This window comes from Lissotriton vulgaris, chromosome 6, assembly GCF_964263255.1.
Source record: "Lissotriton vulgaris chromosome 6, aLisVul1.2, whole genome shotgun sequence".
Classification (NCBI taxonomy): Eukaryota; Metazoa; Chordata; class Amphibia; order Caudata; family Salamandridae; genus Lissotriton; species Lissotriton vulgaris.
Window position 1 is genome coordinate 1,770,530,485 of NC_141694.1, and position 19,298 is coordinate 1,770,549,782.

A 19,298-nucleotide genomic window follows, 5' to 3' on the forward strand; every position below is an offset into this window, starting at 1 on the left:
CATTTTGTCCTCATCTCTGCCCACACCCCTCCCTCCAGCATACACCTTCCTACCTCCCTTCATTATGGGGTTGCTATTCTCCTACTGGCTAGACGATCCGGGCCCAACTGGCTCATCATCACCGCCTCCACTCCCTCTCCCCGCTCTTCATAACTTTCGGGTGCGGCGGGGAGCATTCGAAGATCGCCGCCGATACTCCGTCTTAGGCCCGGCATATAGGCTGTGCCCAGCCTCAGCCCCAGTTTACTACCTTCCCCGCCCCAGCTAGTCTGCATGGCCTTCTTCTTTAAGGAGACGAAATGCCTCCGCCACTCAAGGATCTTCCATACCGCTCCGCTGCAACAGCTGAAACTCTTCTTACAGCCACAAATTCTCCCTGATTAAAGCAACCAGCCACTGTGCCCACATAACCAGAAAATGGTGCTGGTAGCCCAACACCTCCCTATTTATATGAATGGCCCCCACCCCTACTACTGACATAGCCCAAAATCGTTGTTAGCCCTATAGGCGGAACCACTCACCTAAAACGCTTGGGGCCATGCTTCCATGGTCTGCTTCCCCCCAAACTCCTATTGTAACAAGATCATAAGTTTATCTAACAAGGCCAAGCTTCATAAACATCCACATTGGAAAAGTCAACCTGAGTAGAAAAATAGTGATTATGGAGTGGGTTAAAAACTGGGCTCAGCGTACATTAGGATAGGTGCATGAACCGAAGCGAATGGGAGCTATGGTTGTGCCAAGGTTTTTTGTTCATTATTTTAAAGCCCTCGAAATAATCCTATAAAGGATCTACAGTTTTTCTCAATATAATAAATGTTCATTTTATTACTATTTTAATAGCAAATTGAAAACAGTATTCTAGATTTCTCTCATGACTGCCTTTCCATCATTGTTTCAGTGCCTGATAATGGCAAATGTACAACGTGCAGTATGAATTTGCATTTTCAGTACAAAGAAGTGAACTTTGGCTGTCACTTGAGGAGTTTGAGTTTTTTGAAATATCGGTGGACTTCCTCCTTTGGATAAGGTCTCAGGGCTATGCATGTAGCAATGTTCTCTGGCTGCTCAATCCACACTTTGTGGTCAATGTTTTCTTGCTTCAATGTCCCAGCTAATGTGGTCAAGGATCCTTCATCTGGTGCCTGGAAGAATGAAAATAAAAAGTTTATCCCCATTTACATACTACTTGAATAAGATAAATCAAAGCAAGATGCCAACCCCAAATTAAGTACATTGTTCTTTGTAAACAAGACGTTTACCAAATTGGTGAGTTAAACTCACTATTACCAAAATTAATAGTGAGAATTAGCACTGCAAGCAGAGCTAATTCTTGTAGTAAGAACTCAAAAACTACCTGCCCCTCGGCTAAGGTGGGTGCTGGAAGTAGGGGTCACCCCTGATCCTCCCCTGTGCTTTAATTCTGTAATGGTATTTGGTGGAACTGAACACGTGCTACAGGCCAGATTCCAACTCTTATTTGGCACACTTACAAAAGCCTTTTTTTTAAACTTGTGCTTCTCAAGTCTCTATTTCCTATTTCAGGCACTGCTACTTTTTTCCTGTGGCGCAAGTTATTTTTTCATTCATGACTTGTTACGACACTTACCTCTAGCACTACTTTGTGCATGCAGTCCAACTCTTGCAGGTAGGCACATGTGTGTGGGTGGCTATAGTGGAGATGTATAGCTGCTGTGGCTGCATGACAAGCCTGTGCAACAAGGGCCCCGAGTGGCCACGCCAGGACCTTCTGTAGGTCTCCGCGCACTACTACATACTGAACGAGACGTTGGGGTGCACCACCACTGCCACCTGCTACGACCGCCGCCATCTGAGATGTGCGTTTCAATGCAATAACTAATTTCAGCAGACCCTTTCCAAACCTCCAATGGCATAGAAGACAGCCTGTTTTGATGCTGCCTGGTAAGGTATTTAAGTGCTTGTCTTTAAGCATAGAGTTTCCTGTGGAGAGATAATAGTAATGCTAAATTACAAACATAGTGCAGAGGTACAACACCATCATTTTTGTGCCCATGTTATACAGATTTCAGATATCAGCAATTTCACAATTCCGTATATTTTATGCAGTTTCAATTATTACAGTATCAGAGACGGGTACAACATGCTGTGCAAGCTAGTCTGGGAAGAGATGGGAAAACAAGGCATAGCATTAAAAACAATTAGATAGGAAGTGTATGGCTTCCAGCTATAAAAGAGCATCCTACTATAGCACACCTACAGTAAAGGGTACAATGAATGACTCCAGAATGGAGTGCAAAAAGAATTACTGGGAGAATGCACCTGGAATCAGGAGAGAACCTTCTGCTGCAAAGTAACAGGCTACCAGACATACACAGAGATAATAGGTTCAACAAATGTGGATGAGGGGCAGTAGTTCTAGTTTGGATCTCCATAACTCCCTGCGTTCACTTGAGGGTAGGAGACCTGTTTACGACATCAGCCAGTGATATAAGTGAAGTCATACATTTGGGAACCTCTTTTCAGAAGATAAACTTAAGACCTTTGCAGAAATGAGAGAGGACTTTGAGGTGTCAGGGGGGTAGTTAGTCCTATATAGGAGAATGGTCTAGGCATCTAGTTATAGTGTTCCTCAATTCCATGGGTTTGTGGGTCCTGTAAGCAGTAATGATCTTGGTCAGGGCAGTAGGAGGATTTTGGGTCTCTATAAGGCCGGATGACGCCTTAAAGTTAAGGAATGATTGAGAAGGGGATATAATAGATAAGATGTGGAGAAAAATATGTTTGTCTGTAAAATAGTTGTCAAGAAATTACATGTTTAAATTGATCCACTCATCTTATTGTAGAATGTGCCTTAACAGACATGCCATATAAAATGTAAGAAGCCATGCCAAATGTAATGTTGTTGCAGCTGGCATTGTGTACTTTGGCAATGAATGGCGACGGGACCATTGTCAGTGGACAGAAGATGAAGGGGTAGTGCATTCCTTGACTTAAGTACCACTTCTTCATTCCACTGCTGATGCCTTTCTCAGTGATCCAGGTACCAGCAGCCATGGGTAAACGTTTTGTATGGCGTGGTGCTGCTATGCACAAGAGCTCTCTGGCAATACTGGAGGTAAGAGGGGCCTCAGATGAGGCTACACCTCACTTATTTTTTGCTGGCTATCACCTTGAGACAGAGGAAGAGGAAATAGGAGATTGGGGTCAAGAGCCTGCAGTTACTCCACAGAAAAAGGATAGATTTCACACAACGTCGGCTAGGGGATTATAATATTTGGACCTGATATAATACAAGTACATGGATAATCCTAGAGTGGGCCCTGCTGGCAGTGATATCTGGGGCAACAGCCCCGAAAGGATGGGAATAGGCTGGGTATGTAGAGGGGTATTCTTTTGGAACTACTGCTATAAAAGACTATAATTGATGTGAGAATAGAAATCAAACAGGATGCTTTTTGCAAAAAGGGAACGTTCTTTTGACACTTGAACATTCAAAGTTTGAAAAAATTATGAAGGAAGTGATATGTCTGTATTAGCCAGTGTATTTCTGCAGGTCTAACCCTTGTCTATTGAATGATGATTGGAACTTGGCATGGTGAGGCCCATATCTGTTGTGTGTAAGGGAGAAGGGTTAGTATGGGAAGGATCCATCTGTAAACATCACCTCTATACATGCTTGTTTTGCGGCTGGTTTAGGAGGGCATCCGGTTTTAGCATGGGTGCATAAGTAGTTTCCATCTGAGGAGCATGCTACTTAGAAAAGGTTGAGGGGCAGAAGGGTGGGTAGGAGGTGGGAGTTACAGTGAGGGTTCACAATGGGGATCACAGTGGCATGGGAAGACCCACATTGATTAAAGTGGAGGACAGGAGGTTCAAGGGATCATTCTGGCAATCTGACCCCCATGCTAATTCACTATGCTCTGCTCATTAACTTCTCTCTGTTGGGAGACAGTGTAGCACATGTACCATGTAGGAATTATCATATGGTAGCTGTCTTTGTTTTGCTTTTTGGATTTTGGCAATGGGCTCAGCCCAGGGGTGACCATCTTCTGACATTTTAAAATTCCTGTGGGCTGGGCTCAACCCAGGAGTGAATAATTCCTCCCAGGTGGATTGATAGTGGGTCTGACTGATGAGTGGTTATCTCTCTTTTAAGGAATTGGCTATGGGCGCAACCTAGGAGTGAAATATCTTCTCCCAGATGGAACCGACAGTGGGTTTCACCAGGGGTAGCAAACCCCACCTAAGTTGACTGCAGGCTCAATCCCTGATAAACTGTCCTTACCCTGTTATGGTTAAAATGTGAAGAACAATATAAACAAGCATTTGCAATGCAATAGGTCTGGCATTAGGAATATTTGAGCTTTTGGTATTGTAAATGACAATTTTTTTATTTATGTTTTGTTTTTGAAAATAGCTAAATTAATAGCTTTGTCATTTACAATGCTAATAGTTATAACTTTCGCAAATGTGACACCTATAGCAATTGTAATGCAATATGTGTTGTATTTACCTGACTTACATGTATTGATATTACAAATAACAGTGGCTTTTAATTTTTTTTTCAATAATTAATACTTAAATAAAAGTTATTGTAATGTATTTATTTATTTTTATTTTGAAAGTTTTATATAGCGCGAACAAGATCTTTGCAGATATCAGAGCGCTTTACAATGCAGGGGATACCAACAAGAGAATGAGAGCAGGTCATTAGGGAGTAAAGTAACACAGGTACAGCAATAAAGCAAATATTACAGATAAGTGTGTGCAAAGATAATCAGTTAAGAAAATAATACAGGTAAAACACATAGTCATAGGGATCGAGCAGAATAATACAGATCGGTCAGAATCTTTACAAATCAACATTAATAGGTCAAGTGTATTTGGCCATGAGAATAGCTTTTACTTCTTTCTTAAAAAGTGTGAAGGAGGAGATGAGTCTAGTTTCAGGAGGGAGTGAGTTCCAGATCCTGGGTGCCATTCCTGAGAAAGAGCGTTTATAAGTTTTTTCCTTCCAGAATCTTCGAGGTTTTAGCAGAAGATTGTTTGTGCCTCTAGTGTTTCATTGCTCGCCAATTAATACCAACTTCTTCCACATGTTCACGACTTGCCCGGCACAGATCCCCTTTTGAGAGGGGAAAGGAAGGGAGATTTCTATGCAGGATTCTAGGCCATCAGATTAACCTCGCCCCCAGGGTTGGGTTTATTGGAGGAGACTGTGGGCCGGGGAATGGAAAGGACTTTTGTTGGGGACCAAACGGGACACTGCCTGCAGGTGGAAGTCCCCCCCATGGAGCCAATTAACTGTGTTAACCTCTAAAAATCAGTAACATTTGGTTATCAAAAATTGTGTGATGTTAAGGACCGATGTGCCATTAAGTTAAGACATCTAAGAAGACTATCAACTCAAAAAACATGTAGAAAATCAAAGACTAACAAGACAAGAAAAGTGATGTAGGAAAAGACTGGAGATGCTGGAGCAATGGTAAAGAAACGAGCAACAGACAGAATGAGAAGGGGTAATATCTAAGATAGGCAACAGCTCTTTACAAAACCTATACACAGACTAACACAAAGACCGGAATACACACTTCTGAAGAGTCATGTAGAGCAAGCCCTCTCTGATAGAATTATAAACCGTGATTCATCAGGTGAAGCTATTAAGAAAGGCAACGCAGAATTCTGGCACAGGAAACGTTGCAGAAAGAATTAACGAGATGGTGCAGCTGTGTAAAATAAGTCAACAGCACATAAGGTGGTAGTAGTGAAGGTACTGACTGGCAACAAAAGGCTGACCAGGGAGATACAGATACACTAAAAGTAAATAAAAGCGGTTACTAACATTTAATCGAAATTTGGACTTCAGCAGATTCATTGGAATAGCTTCCAAACCCTTATAGACCACTGATCAATTTTATCAATACATGATAAATACTAAATGCTTACAGAAAAGCTTCATTGGTCAATTTAAAGAAGCTAGTCCGTTAAAGTCAAGGAGCATCACCACACATTTAAACAAAATTGTGCTTTTTTTTTAAAGTTCTTTAAACAAATTCAAATGTTTTCTAAAAAGAAAGGCAAGTTATTACAAAATATATTCATAGCTAAACTATATTGCATTGCGTTATAGTTCTAAATTGCCCGGATATTAGAGACACCATCTGCAAAGGAAAAGCAGCAAGATTTACTCTAGCACTCTTTGTGTCGTATCCAAAAAGGAAAAATTATGGCACAGCCATTTGACATTTCACAGAGGCAAATAATCAACGCTAATAACACCCTTCCAGGCCTCTTCAAATGGATAACTAACACCAGTTTTTTTAGTACAGCCTCAACAAAAATCAAATAAAAGAGAAATATGAAAGACCTACTTCAAATATTGTGGTCAAAACAGAAGCCTCAGTCAAATCTTTTTCAGGTCCTAAAATTGTACGTTTCACTCATAAAATTATAAAAATTACAAAGCCAAGGGGTGGAAGAAGAGCAAGGATTTTGCACTCAATGCTCAAGAGCTATTGTTATCCAATATGAAGTTAAAATTGTGCATGACTCAAACTAAAACTAACACCTCTTTTTCAAGTACGAAAACATCTATGAATATTGTCTCGTCTTGAGTGCATGAATATTGTAGTGAGACCAAATAACAGTTTGAAACCACTCTAATGCTTTTCCTTCAGCCGCTATTAAGTGCATCACAGAAGTTTGGGATATGAAGTGGGCATTTCACTCAAAGTTTTACTCAAACAAGAAAAAATAAAAGTATATTAGAAAAACTACAGTGATAGACAGAAGCTAGATTAAAATCTAAGAGCAACTCAAACCAGTCCAAAGCAACCAAATATACATGGCAGAACGGACGATATATATTGGCACACAAACAATTAGGGAGAACAAGCATTCACGCCGATTTTAAGGTGGACCACGCCAGCGTTGCGTTGATCAGTGATGCCTGTTGATTTAAAAAGCAGTTTTCAAACCAGAAGCTTACCTGTTCATCAGAAGCCAAATTTGTAAACAGGGGAATTATGTCATTTTTTACATACTCGAGCTCCAGAACCTTTGCAAACTCCCCAAGCTTTGATGCTGCAGCACGGCGCACCATAGGGGTGTCATCAGAACACAAACTGCGGTGGCAATAGCTTAAAGTTTTGTAAATAACTTTTGTGGAGATTATGTTCAGTGTATTTTATTGTGACGAAAATCCAAGAACCGAAGTGAAATATTAACATATTTTTATTACATTTGTAATAAAGCTTGAAACATTGAGAGAACATATTTGAACCAGGTGTTGTTGAATGGTTGCACAGATTGATGCTGTGGTGGCGCTGAGTGATGTTGGATGGCGAACGAGTGATGCTGTATGCTATGCAATGCTGTGTTTTGTTATGCTATGCTATGTTTTGTTATGCTATACTATGTTTTGCTATGCCATGTTTTGTTATACTATGTTTTGTTGTGTTTTATTATGCTTTGTTTTGCTATGCTATGTTTTGTTGTGTTTGCTATGCTATGTTTTGCTATGCTATTATATGTTTTGTTATGCTATGTTTTGTTGTGTATTGTTAAGCTATGCTATGTTTTGTTGTGTTTTGCTATGTTTTGTTATGCTATGTGTTGGGTTTTGTTATGCTATGTTTTGTTATGTTATGCTATGCTATCTTTTGCTATCCTACGCTTTGTTTTGTTATGCTATGTTAAGTTTTGCTATCCTATGCTTTGTTTTGTTATGCTATGTTTTGTTGTGTTTTGTTATGCTATGTTTTGTTATGATATGCTAAGCTTTGTTTTGTTATGCTATGCTATGTTTTGTTATATGCTATGTTTTGTTGTGTTATGCTATGTTTTGCTATGCTTTGCAATGCTATGTTTTGTTATGTATGCTATGTTTTGTTGTGTTTTGTTTTGCTATGCTTTGTTGTGTTTTGCTATGTTTTGTTATGCTATGCTTTATTATGCTATGCTTTGTTTTATGTTATATTTTGTTATGCTATGCTTTGTTCTGCTATGTTTTGTTATACTATGCAATGTGTTGTTATGCTTTGTTATGTTATGCCATGCTATGCGTTGTTATGCTATGCTTTGTTATGCTGTGTTTTGTTGTGTTTTGTTATGCTATGCTATGTTGTGTTTTGCTATGCTGTTTTGTTTTGCTATCCTATGCTTTTTTTTGTTATGCTATAGTATGTTTTGCTACCCAATGCTTTTTTTGTTATGCTATGCTGTGTTTTGTTATGCTGTGCTTTCTTATGATATGCTGGTGAGGGGGGGTGAGGGGATGTGGGTGAGGGTGTGTGAGGGGGTGAAGGTGAGGGGGTGTGAGGGTGGGTGAGGGTGTGAGTGAGGGCGTGTGAGGGTGAGGGTGTGTGAGGTTGAGGAGGTGTGAGTGAGGGTGTGTGAGGGTGAGGGGGTGTGAGGGTGAGGGGGTGTGAGGGTGAGGGGGTGTGAGGGTGTGTGAGTGAGGGGGAGGGTGTGTGAGTGAGGGGGAGGGTGTGGGGTTGTGAGGGTGACGGGGTGAGGGTAAGGGGGGTTGAGGGTGAGGGAGTGAGAGTGTGTGTGAGGGGGTGGGTGAGGGTGAGGTGGTGTGAGGGTGAGAGGGTGTGTGAGTGAGAGGGTGTGAGGGTGAGACGGTGTGTGAGGTTGAGAGGGTGTGGGGTTGTAAGGGTGAGGGTGTGTGAGGGTGGGTGAGAGTGTGTGAGTGGGTGAGAGTGTGTGAGGGGGTGAGAGTGTGTGAGGGGGTGTGAGTGTGTGAGGGGGTGTGAGTGAGGGTGTGAGGGTGGGTGAGAGGGTGTGTGAGGGTGGGTGAGAGGGTGTGTGAGGGTGGGTGAGAGGGGGTGAGAGGGTGTGTGTGTGTGGGTGGGTGAGAGGGTGAGTGAGGGGGTGTGTGAGGGTGAGGGGGTGAGGGGATGTGAGGTTGAGAGGGTGTGTGAGGGTGAGGATGAGGGGGGTGAGGAGGTGAGGGGGGTGAGGGTGTGTGGGGTGAGGGTGTGTGGGGGTGAATGTGTGAGGGCACTCATCACCAGCCGACTGGACTACGGAAACACCCTCTACACCGGAACCACAGCCAAACTGCAGAAAAGACTCCAACGCATCCAGAACGCCTCAGGACGACTCATCCTGGACATCCCCCGACACAACCACATCTCCGGACACCTAAGAGACCTGCACTGGCTCCCCGTCAGCAAGAGAATCACGTTCCGTCTCCTCACCCCCGCACACAAGGCCCTCCACAACCTGGGCCCAGGTACCTCAACAACCACCTGACCTTCTACACCCCACCCGACAGCTGCGATCAACCAGCCACACCCTCGCTGCCATTCCACGCATCCGAAGAACCACCATGGGAGGAAGATCCTTCTCCTACCTGGCAGCCAAGACTTGGAACTCCCTTCCCATCCAACTCCGTCTGACCCAAGACCACCTCTCCTTCAGGAAGCAACTCAAGACCTGGCTGCTCGAGCAGTAGCGGACCCCTCTCCCCCATGCGCCTTGAGACCCGCCGGGTGAGTAGCGCGCTATACAAATTTCTTGATTGATTGAGGGGGTGTGAGGGTGAGGATGAGGGGGTGTGAGGGTGAGGATGAGGGGGTGTGAGGGTGAGGGGGGTTGAGGGTGTGTGGGGGATGAGGGAGTGAGGGTGAGAGGGCGTGAGGGTGTGGGTCCGAAGTAAATGGTGGCAGGGAAGACATCATAAGACAGAGAGAAGAGACTGCGTGGTGACTGCGTTGGTCAGTTTCAGAATCAGGAGGGACAGAGTCAGCACAGTCTGCGAGGGATCAACGTGTCTAGAGGCAAAGCATAGCGTTTGTAGCATTGCAGCTAGCAAGTCGAGTGTTTTAAAGCTGAGTGTCCCTAGAGAGATGGCAACACAGCAACAGCATTTGAGGAGCAAGGCTACTGTAAACAAACACGGTAGGGTTTCACTTTCGTCCAGAAAAAAAAACGAGAAAGGTGCAGAGAACGCCGAACAAAACACAGCTTCCCTGCGAAATGGATGCTAAAAAAACCCAAGCTATCTGCATTGGGGGGGGGGAGGGGGAGCGCATTCTTTAAAAGTCTGATGGGGGGGGGGCGGGGGAGTGGCTTGGGAGCAGATTCCTTTGAAGTCTGATGCCGAGGCTCAGACAAATGGTGGTGTGCGAGCGGCTTCCTTTGAGAAGTCTGATGCCGAGGCCGATGGTGTTTGATGTGCACACGCCTGCCTCACATGAACTGTACGCGATCCGCAGGCTAGGTAGACTTTTCGGATTGCTTGCTATAATCTCGCCTATTCAATCCCTAACGGGATAGAATAGTCAAGACCTAAAAATGCAATGGCGGGGACCGGGGGAGGGGGAAGAGTGCCCCGTCCCAATCAGGACGTAGAAGGTCCTCTGTGTAGATACTGCAGTAGTCCAGGAAAGCCCATGTGTATCAACCATATTTGTTTCAAAACAAAATTAGTATGGCAAACCTCCCCCCACACCCCACCCCACCCCCACCTAGGTGGCATGTCTCATCAATGGCTTTACCAAGTTTGCCAGAAATTATTATATGGACAAGTGGGCTCCCTGTTTTAAACAGGACCAGGGGGTTGCAGGTACTGTATTTATCCCAAAATGCGTTCCTGTGTGGGAGAAGCACTCCTGTATGATTTATGAACAATGATTAAACTCTTTATTTCTTAGTTTAGTCTTTCCTTTCAGCTTTTTATACTCAAGCGTGCTCCAAGGTGGCACGTTTGTCCTCCCCGTGCCTGCACGTAATAACCTATCTTAAGTGTGTGACACACTTAACCTTAGTGCACTGTTGCTATTGTGGTTCTGAGCGAACAACACCCTGCTTTTTTTCAAACTTTTTACAATATATTACATAAAAAATATTCAAACTTGTAATTGAATTGAAACAATTCAAATTTACTTCAAAAGCTTTGCTTTAGTAACATTTCCATAGAAATTAACATCAGCGTGAACTGCTGGTAAATCACAAAAAATCACAAGAAATCTATTACATTTTCAACCTGATCACAACATAATACAAAACAAAGTTTTTAGATGAATCTTCTCTGTGCCCAATGAATTTCGAGCTCGTGGAGCTCTTCATCAGGGGCCTGTAAACATCAATTTAAAAAGTTGCCGTTATTCATCATTATAATTTCAAGGATTTCAGAACTTCACATGGTACAAGGCACGCTGATACTCAAAAACTTTTAAAGAAAATTGTGAATCAAGTAAAGTCCCTTAAACCCACCACTGTGTGTGAAAGTTGCAAAAACTATACTCACTAAAAAAACGGAAACAATCAGTACTCCTGAAGGACAAATGTAATCCATCAGAATCACCAGAGCTTACACCACTGGCACCTATTTTTAACAACGGTCTGAATCTTCACGACCGTCTTACCTTTCTTTATCCCAAACATCCCTGATCAGGTTATTTAACCATACCTTTGGTTTTCCCAGAATAAAGAATGAGTATGAATTTCTACAGGGGGTTTTAACTCTATTTATAGGATACCCTCCTACATCCTCAAGTGTTCTCCCTCTAAACAGGAGGCCCATTTGTCCCTATAATAATTTCAGATAAATTATGCAACCAGATGATGACGCATGGCCACCTAGGTTGGTGGGAGAGGGTTTGCCTCAAACATTATCTGCAGTTTTTGTGGGGGAAGCCTATATATCTGAGATACCTAGGCTTCCTGGGCTCTTTTAATATCTACCTGGAGGCCCCTCTACAACCTGACAGCCTGTTTTATTTGTAGATTAAATGTGAAGTACATGTTTGAGAAGTGTTATGAATTACTTACCCAGTGTTTGTGCTTGACAGGTAGGGGGGGGTTGGGTCCTATGTAGTCATACTAAATAGGTAGGACACCACAGAAGGATGCCCCCAACCTTTCTGCCCTTTACCTAGAAGTCCTAAGAAGGTAGGTTAAATAGATCAGACAGACCACAAGGGAAGTGCCCTGATTGATACAGTACATGACTTGACCAAGCTGAAGTAGGAAGAAAAAACACTCAAATGTATAGCCTGCAATGGGGCAATGTTAGGAGGGGTTCGACAAGCAGTCCTGTGGATCCAATGGAAGCATGACACAAGTCCTAAAAAAGAGAAATGGGAGGACTAACCAAGTTGGGTAGTATACAAGTGGCATCATGGGCATGACATCACGTGTGACATAATGGCGCATGACATCGCACGTGGCAACACAGGAAGTGGCATTACAACCTATGACCGCCCAGGAAGTGACATCAGATCTTAAGACCTCACACATATTTAGCAGTTCTATCATGAGTACATTTGAGTGCATTACAATAGTTAACAAATTATATTTTGCGTTGGGGTTTTGCCAAAAAATTGATGCAACCTCAACACAAAATCTGGGCCTCAACTTATAAATTTATTTTTTAAAACCCTGCCACAAAGAAATTGGCAACAAGGAGAAATGTGGCAGTAAATCTGTTATGCATAATTGGTTGCAACGTCTGTATTTTTAAATATCCTATGAGGTTAAGGCACCTGCTGCAGAGATCTTTATGTGACATCTTAGGGAATAATAAGAATGGTAAGATAACTCTGGAGGATAACGTATTTGCTGGAGAAATCTGTGTTTTGCCTAGTCCCAGTTTTGAATCAAAGTAGCATAGATGGTTAATAGGTGTCATACAAAACACATTATGTAACACAGAGATGACAGATTTGTATTTTATGTAAATGGGTAAGTTGGTAACTGCATTTAACACAAAGATCCTTTTGTTACTTGCAGTTCATAAATTGTAATCCTTCTACTATACCACAGTGAGCTATGAAGGACATGTGACGCCTACACCTTGTAACACTGTCTTATATAACACATCCTGTACATTGATTTACACACATGTAGGGCTCGAGTCGGGGTACCACGCGGGTGGACAGCGTCCCCCCGCTTATTTAACCGGGAGCTCGATAACTGAAGCAAATGGAGCCACACATTCACTCTTTGGCCTCTCTGGGGCGAGGTCTGAGCTCATTCAGAACGCTGCTCACACGCTGGCTTCTCTGATGCAATCGCATCTAATGGTGGGCTGGGGGGGCAATGAGTCTGATGGTGCAAGCCACCTTTCGTGATGTCACTTCCTATGGTAACGTCAGCATCCCCCGCTTCTTTTTTTAGGACTTGTAACCTGCACACATATGATTTATTGTCAATGTATAAAGTGTGCGTGTGATGTAAACCACTCTGACACCTTGCATTGGGAGGAGTAGTGCTAAAGCGCAAAATACAATAGTGGTATTTAAATTGTTATTAGTGTAAATACTGGAACAACCTAACACATCTGACATTGTTGCAGTGCATACACATCTCTTATATACATGGACGGAAGAGAGTCAAAAGCAATCCTCTCTTAAGTACATGTGAAGTGATTAGCTGTGAGCCCTTGTTTACCCTCCATTGCATGTAGGTGTGAGGCTCCCTACAGCTCCAAGTCAGGATACTCCAACAAAAGGAGGCCTGATGGTCTCTTAACTTTGGCTTTTGTTATTGACCAGCTGGAATCTGATAAGCTTCTGCATGTTGGTGCTTAGAACAAAAGCAGACAACTTGCAGGTGTTGCTGAAATTGTCCTGGTGTCTGATAATGATACCAGAACAAGTTCAGCATATTTCTGTGGGCCCAACCTCTTGGCAGGTTAGACAACGCCCACCCTGTGAAAATAGTGGGTAGACACAGTCTGTCTACCCGTGTGTACCCTCAATTTCTGCTCTGAATGGAAGGCAGGTGAAACGGATGCCCAGATGCGCACAATAAACAAATTAGCTACACTCTCACGTTAGTAGACCCCTACTAATATTGTGAACTTCCCCGTATTTCATTTTGCGTAACGTTCTGAAACATCAATATAATCAACAAGAACAGCATTGCAACTGCAATCTCTATGCACGAACTACATACCATTCAGTACGCATGACTACAGACATTTCTAATGTCTGGAAACCCGTAGCGTGTTATCCGTTCCCAAGCTGCATTAGCTCCTAGTTAAGGGTAGGAAGCTCTATATACCCATAACAATCCCATTTCTATAAGTCCATTTTAATGACCGGTTACTCACCGGTAATATTCATTACTCCGTGTCGTAGCCCTCCCCGTCCCAGTCCTAACTACATGAACCTGGACTGGGACGGGGAGGGCTGACGAGGAGGTAATGACCGGTTACTCACCGGTAATATTCATTACTCCGAGTCGTAGCCCTCCCCGTCCCAGTCCAGGTTCATGTAGTTAGGACTGGGACGGGGAGGGCTGACGAGGAGGTAATGCAGTCTCCGTGTTATGTAATTCATTGTACATTTTACTAACGTGACTTATTGTGAAGCTGTCTGACTCATGAACATGCTCGCTTCTCACGTGCTGTTTCTGTTCTGCATCTGACAGCTGTTCTCGCCCCTTTAAAGCAGGCAAATGGTGCTCCGGCGGTTCTCGGCATGAGGTACAAACCTTGAAAACGTGGCCCGTGCCGCTGAACCAGCACTTCTAGGTCCGCAGACTGCAGCGCCTCTCCGAGACAGCGGAGGACAGCCTGGAGTGCCGGCCAGCACGCAACTGGGCTACAACTTCCGGTTTCCCTCCCTTCACTGGGCAAACGTACAGTCCGGCCCACGTGCGGCTGGGGCATCACTTCCGGGTCGAGGGACGTGTTAGTAAACATAGGACAGTGGCCACCCTGAAGTGCCGGCCAACGTATAGCTGGGCCGCAACTTCAGGTGCCAAACTCTCAACAATACAAACAGATGATACCAGTCCACGTGGGGATGGAGCGCCACTTCCGGCCTGCAGTGCAGTTTTTCCGGAGCGGTAGGCGGGCTCTGCTTTAGTGGGCAGTAGAGAGGGCGGTTTCTTTGAACGGGTTCCCGCTTGTATAGAGTAGATCTGGTGTCATGAAGAAGTCAGCTTCCCAGCCCTGAGGAGTTATGCAGTCGCGTCCAGCATCGCAGCCTGTTAATCGCCAGAGATTAACCTTCAGAGTGAATTTTGCTCCATTGGCGTAAGGTCGTTTAGGTGTGAATAACAAGGCAGTAAAAGACGGAAGAAAAGGAAATCCGGTTTTAATATTCTTTGACAGGGGGTGGGAGGTAAGGCGCTAATCCCCAGACGCTTGAATACGGAATGTTAAGAGCTGTCATGGTTTCTGTTTCCCATTTCTGTCATGCTGATGTCATGTGTGATGTTACCATGTAAATTTAGTGATGCTTAACGACTAGAAAAGCGCCATAATAAAGACGTAGTGCTAATATTCAGAAGAAACCACCTTCTTGCAATTTGAGTGTCTAAAATTGTCTCGAACCATAGGTAAACGTGAGAGTAATGCTATCAAAATCTCCATATCTTAGAAGGCTTGTAAGTTCTGGCAGAGGGCTGACACGCAGCTAGCCACGAAATATCGATTTTCTCACACTTAGCCATAACTCTGTGGTTTTTAGGTTTTGCCTGCACAGCGCTTACAAAATCTATCGTATTTAATTTATCTTAAAAAGGTTTTACATCCTGCACTTCCTTCCTTATTTATGCTTGGCACTTTACTTTTTTTCCGTTTCTATTTGTTGTAGCGTTCTATTTCCTGTTCCTTGTGTTTTTCTCTTATAACAAAACGTGTATTTGTAAAGCTCGCATTCACCCAGAAGGGTATCTTGGCTCTGAATAACAGATGTTTGTTACCCAACTCAATGGTACTAATTTTATCGACCTCAGAAGGATGAAAGGATTTGTGGACCCACCGGGATTTTAACCTGTGACAGTGAGGTCAAACACAGGCCCCTTCAATAAACGCATTAGCCCTAGCCCACTAAGCCACCAGACCTGGCATATCTGTGTCCAGGACTACATCCCCCAGGTGCCCCAGGGTCGAGCAGGCGCACCTGGGACGACACTGACCGCGCCCTGAGGCGCTACTTCACACCGGAGCGCTCAGTGGGAGGCAATACCCTTGAACACACTTGCACCGTGAGGGAAACAGCAGTTCTTTTTCACCTACCTGCCACCGCAGCGCGGTGAGGGGAACGGCCGGACTTCAAAATTATCTCTTCTCCAACCCAGTGCAGGACTACATGCCCCAGGGTCTAGCAGGCGCACCTGGGACGACACTGACAGCGCCCGGAGGCGCTACTTAACACCGGAGCGCTCAGTGGGAGGCAATACCCTTGAACACACTTGCGCCGTGAGGGCAACAGCAGTTCTTTTCCACCTACCTGCCACCGCAGCGCGGTGAGGGGAACAGCCGGACTTCAAAGACAGGTCTTCTCCAACCCAGTTCAGGACTACATCCCTCCCGGTGCCCCAGGGTCGAGCAGGCGCACCTGGGACGACACTGACAGTGCTCGGAGGTGCTACTTAACACCGGAGCGCCGAGCGCTCAGTGGGAGGCAATACCCTTGAACACACTTGCGCCGTGAGGGCAACAGCAGTTCTTTTCCACCTACCTGCCACCGCAGCGCTGTGAGAGGAACGGCCGGACTTCAAAGACCGCTCTTCTCCAACCCAGTGCAGGACTACATCCCCCAGGTGCCCCAGGGTCGAGCAGGGGCACCTGGGATGACACTGACAGCGCCCGGAGGCGCTACTTAACGTCGAGCGCTCAGTGGGAGGCAATACCCTTGAACAAACTTGCGTCGTGAGGGCAACAGCAGTTCTTTTCCACCTACCTGCCACCGCAGCGCCGTGAGGGGAACGGCCGGACTTCAAAGACAGCTCTTCTCCAACCCAGTGCAGGACTACATCCCCCAGGTGCCCCAGGGTCGAGCAGGCGCACCTGGGACGACACTGACAGCGCCCGGAGGCGCTACTTAATACCGGAACGCCTCCCGTCCCGCGGGCGTGCGCCGACCTTAGCCCGGGCAAGGGGCGTGCTGTCTGTGGCCGGACGAGGCTGGGCCGGGCCACAGACTTTGGTCCTGCAGCAAAGGATTAATATGCTCAAGTGAGACTTGTAACTTTTTGACTTTGGCTAGGGCTCTGTCTTAGTAATTATTTTAGTAAATATATTTGTAACCCTGGTATTAGGGTAATTTGTATTTGACGTTTTGTTTTGTTCTCTTACTTAGCATCTAAGTACTAATTGTAAGTTTTGACCATGTCTAAAACTAAATCTGATAAAACTGCATCTGGGTTGGCTACCATAGACAATTATTTAGTGAAAGTGGTCAACAAAATTAATAACGACCTGAGAGCCTCGCTAGGACGAGGGAGCCCTCCTGCTGTACACCCAGACACTCCTACCCCACTAGTGGAGTTACCAGTGGATGATAACTCTGATCTGGGCAATCAGGTTGCCGTATCAGTTGAAGCGCAGGTTAATTTTGAGCTGCTTGAGGATATGCCTGATATATCTATTGAGGCAATGGAGCAGCCCCCGCCAGTCCCTAGAGCAGTGAGGGCTTGTAGGAAATTACAAATTATACGTGGGGGGAAGTATAGCAAAAAAAAGAGCAGAAACAACCCAATTACTCCAAAATAGTCCCTCTGGTGGAATTGACCCACAGGAAGGAAAAAGCGCAGCCAGTATAAATATAAACCCGGAGCAATTTGCACTATTGGTCTGTGCTATAGAAGCCAAGATCGAGGCAAAGAGGAAGAGATCATTAAACCCCTAGTGCTTAAATTGGATACTGTTGCCCTAGAAGTTAACAGACTAGGAGGTTTGATAGCAACGCATCTGGCCTTGGCTGAAAGAACTAAGGCTGTCACCAAGGGCCCTGCTGGCGAGGGGCAGGGAATTAGTAAAGGCATTTTACAGCAACGCAGCCAGCAAATAACAGTAATTGAAACTGCTACGCCCAATCCCACACCAATAATTTGTCAGAATAAACAGGCTATAGCAGTACCAGAGGGCAATTTGGGTTTTAGACAAGTAAAGAAAAGTCGCTTCATTAATCTTCCCCCTGATTGTGCACCCTATGTGGTTGTCCTAACCAATGTCCCGCCTATTGATCGTCACCATGCTCAGCCCCATGAGGAATCCCATGAATCACTTAAAAACAAAACAGTTTCATCGCTGAACAAGAGATGTGGCTTTCCAATTACATACTGTTAGACCTGTCAGCCCTCTGGGTGGTCCCTCCTATCTATTTATTTATTTATTTATTTATTTATTTATTTCCCCTTTTTGCCCCTCAATCTCTTTATTTTTTATGTCCAATGGGTTTACAGGTGTTGACCTAGGGGTTAGGTGCTCTTTGCCCTCATAGTCTTTTTCTTGAGGCCTAGGCGCCTTTCTGACTAGATTTACAAGACCCACAAAATGGTGTCCGGCAACTGCCACAACTGCCACCTTAGAGACTGGACCCATAGGTTAGCATAGGAACGTTCCAGAACCCTCTGGACCCTTCTGGACTTTCCTGGGTCAGCCTATATAAGGCGGAATGTTGGGCAGCCATTTTAGTGGTGACCAGAGAACTTGAGAGAACTGGGGGAGGAGTGAAGCGTTAGTGTGGGGAGGAAGGCACACTACTAGTGTAAAGATCGTCCTTTGAGCCGGCTGCGCTATTGGTTGACGTGCCCCCCTTCTATCGGCTAAGCCCGACCCTGGGGGAATTTGCCTCTAACTTCCTAAACTTCGCAGTGCCTGCCAGGTATATCCCTAAAGCGCTAGCGGAGAACTGTGGGCAGCTAGCGAGGGAACCCTCCTTGGGAGAAGAGTCTGACTGGGAGTCCCTTCTACCTTGTGTCCCCTCCGGCGAAACCTTCAGGGAGCCAGGAAGAGGCGGAAAGGGAACTAGTGAAGACTCTGTCGCCGAGCCTGAAAACAGTCCGAGGAAAAAGGGTCCGTGAAGCAAGACCCACCTGCTAGCCGAGATAACGGCTTTGGGAAGTCCGGCCATCTCGTTGCGGGCCCCCCGCTGAGGAGAAACCGTGGGGAGGGTCTGGAGACCATCAGCTGTGCAGCCCGACATCGAGGACGGAGCCGCGGAAGCCAGTCGGAGCCGACGCATGAGTGCTGAGGAGGGGGGCGGAGTCCGGAAGAGGCTGTCCCGCGAAAGCACCCTCCCTCTCTTCCGACGGAGCTGGAAGAAGTGACGGGAGAGAGGCGAAGAAACCCCGGCTTGGTGCACTGGGAGGAATCTGCCGAGCCAGGGCTGGGAAACTCCTGTGAACAGCCGCGACGTGCTCAGTAAAGGTCGCCCTGGCGAGGGAGCTGACCGGGTTTGATCTTGACTGAACCCGGTAAGACTAAGAAGTGAAGAAGGGGGGGCCCCTGGGCTAAGTGGGCCTTGTGGCTGCCTCAAGAGGGAAACGGGAGGGGTGAGACCGAGTAACCTGTCGGACCGTGATTGGTGGAGTGAATCAGACAGTGAAGCTTGGGTCAATCT

General features: G+C 45.4%; 2 protein-coding genes across 3 annotated transcripts in view; one reads left to right on the forward strand and one right to left on the reverse strand.

Annotated features, from left to right (window-relative positions):
• Positions 1-798: 798 nt before the first annotated feature.
• On the reverse strand, positions 799-14,560 carry PTRHD1 (peptidyl-tRNA hydrolase domain containing 1). Its single transcript, XM_086928025.1, has 3 exons — positions 14,434-14,560; positions 1,610-1,962; positions 799-1,145 (listed from the first exon to the last, which is right to left on the reverse strand). Exons 2-3 carry the CDS (start codon positions 1,952-1,954, stop codon positions 975-977), a joined length of 516 nt encoding a protein of 171 aa, XP_086784151.1. The 5' UTR covers positions 1,955-1,962; positions 14,434-14,560; the 3' UTR covers positions 799-974.
• A 109-nt stretch (positions 14,561-14,669) lies between these two features.
• Positions 14,670-19,298, forward strand: part of CENPO (centromere protein O) — a 181,790-nt gene continuing 177,161 nt past the window's right edge. The window contains exon 1 of one of the 2 annotated variants that reach the window (XM_086925483.1): positions 14,670-14,790. The gene's annotated coding sequence lies outside the window, so the exon portion shown is untranslated. Of the gene's footprint in view, positions 14,791-14,815; positions 15,069-19,298 lie in introns of those variants that run through there. The other variant, XM_086925482.1, reaches the window with a different exon arrangement.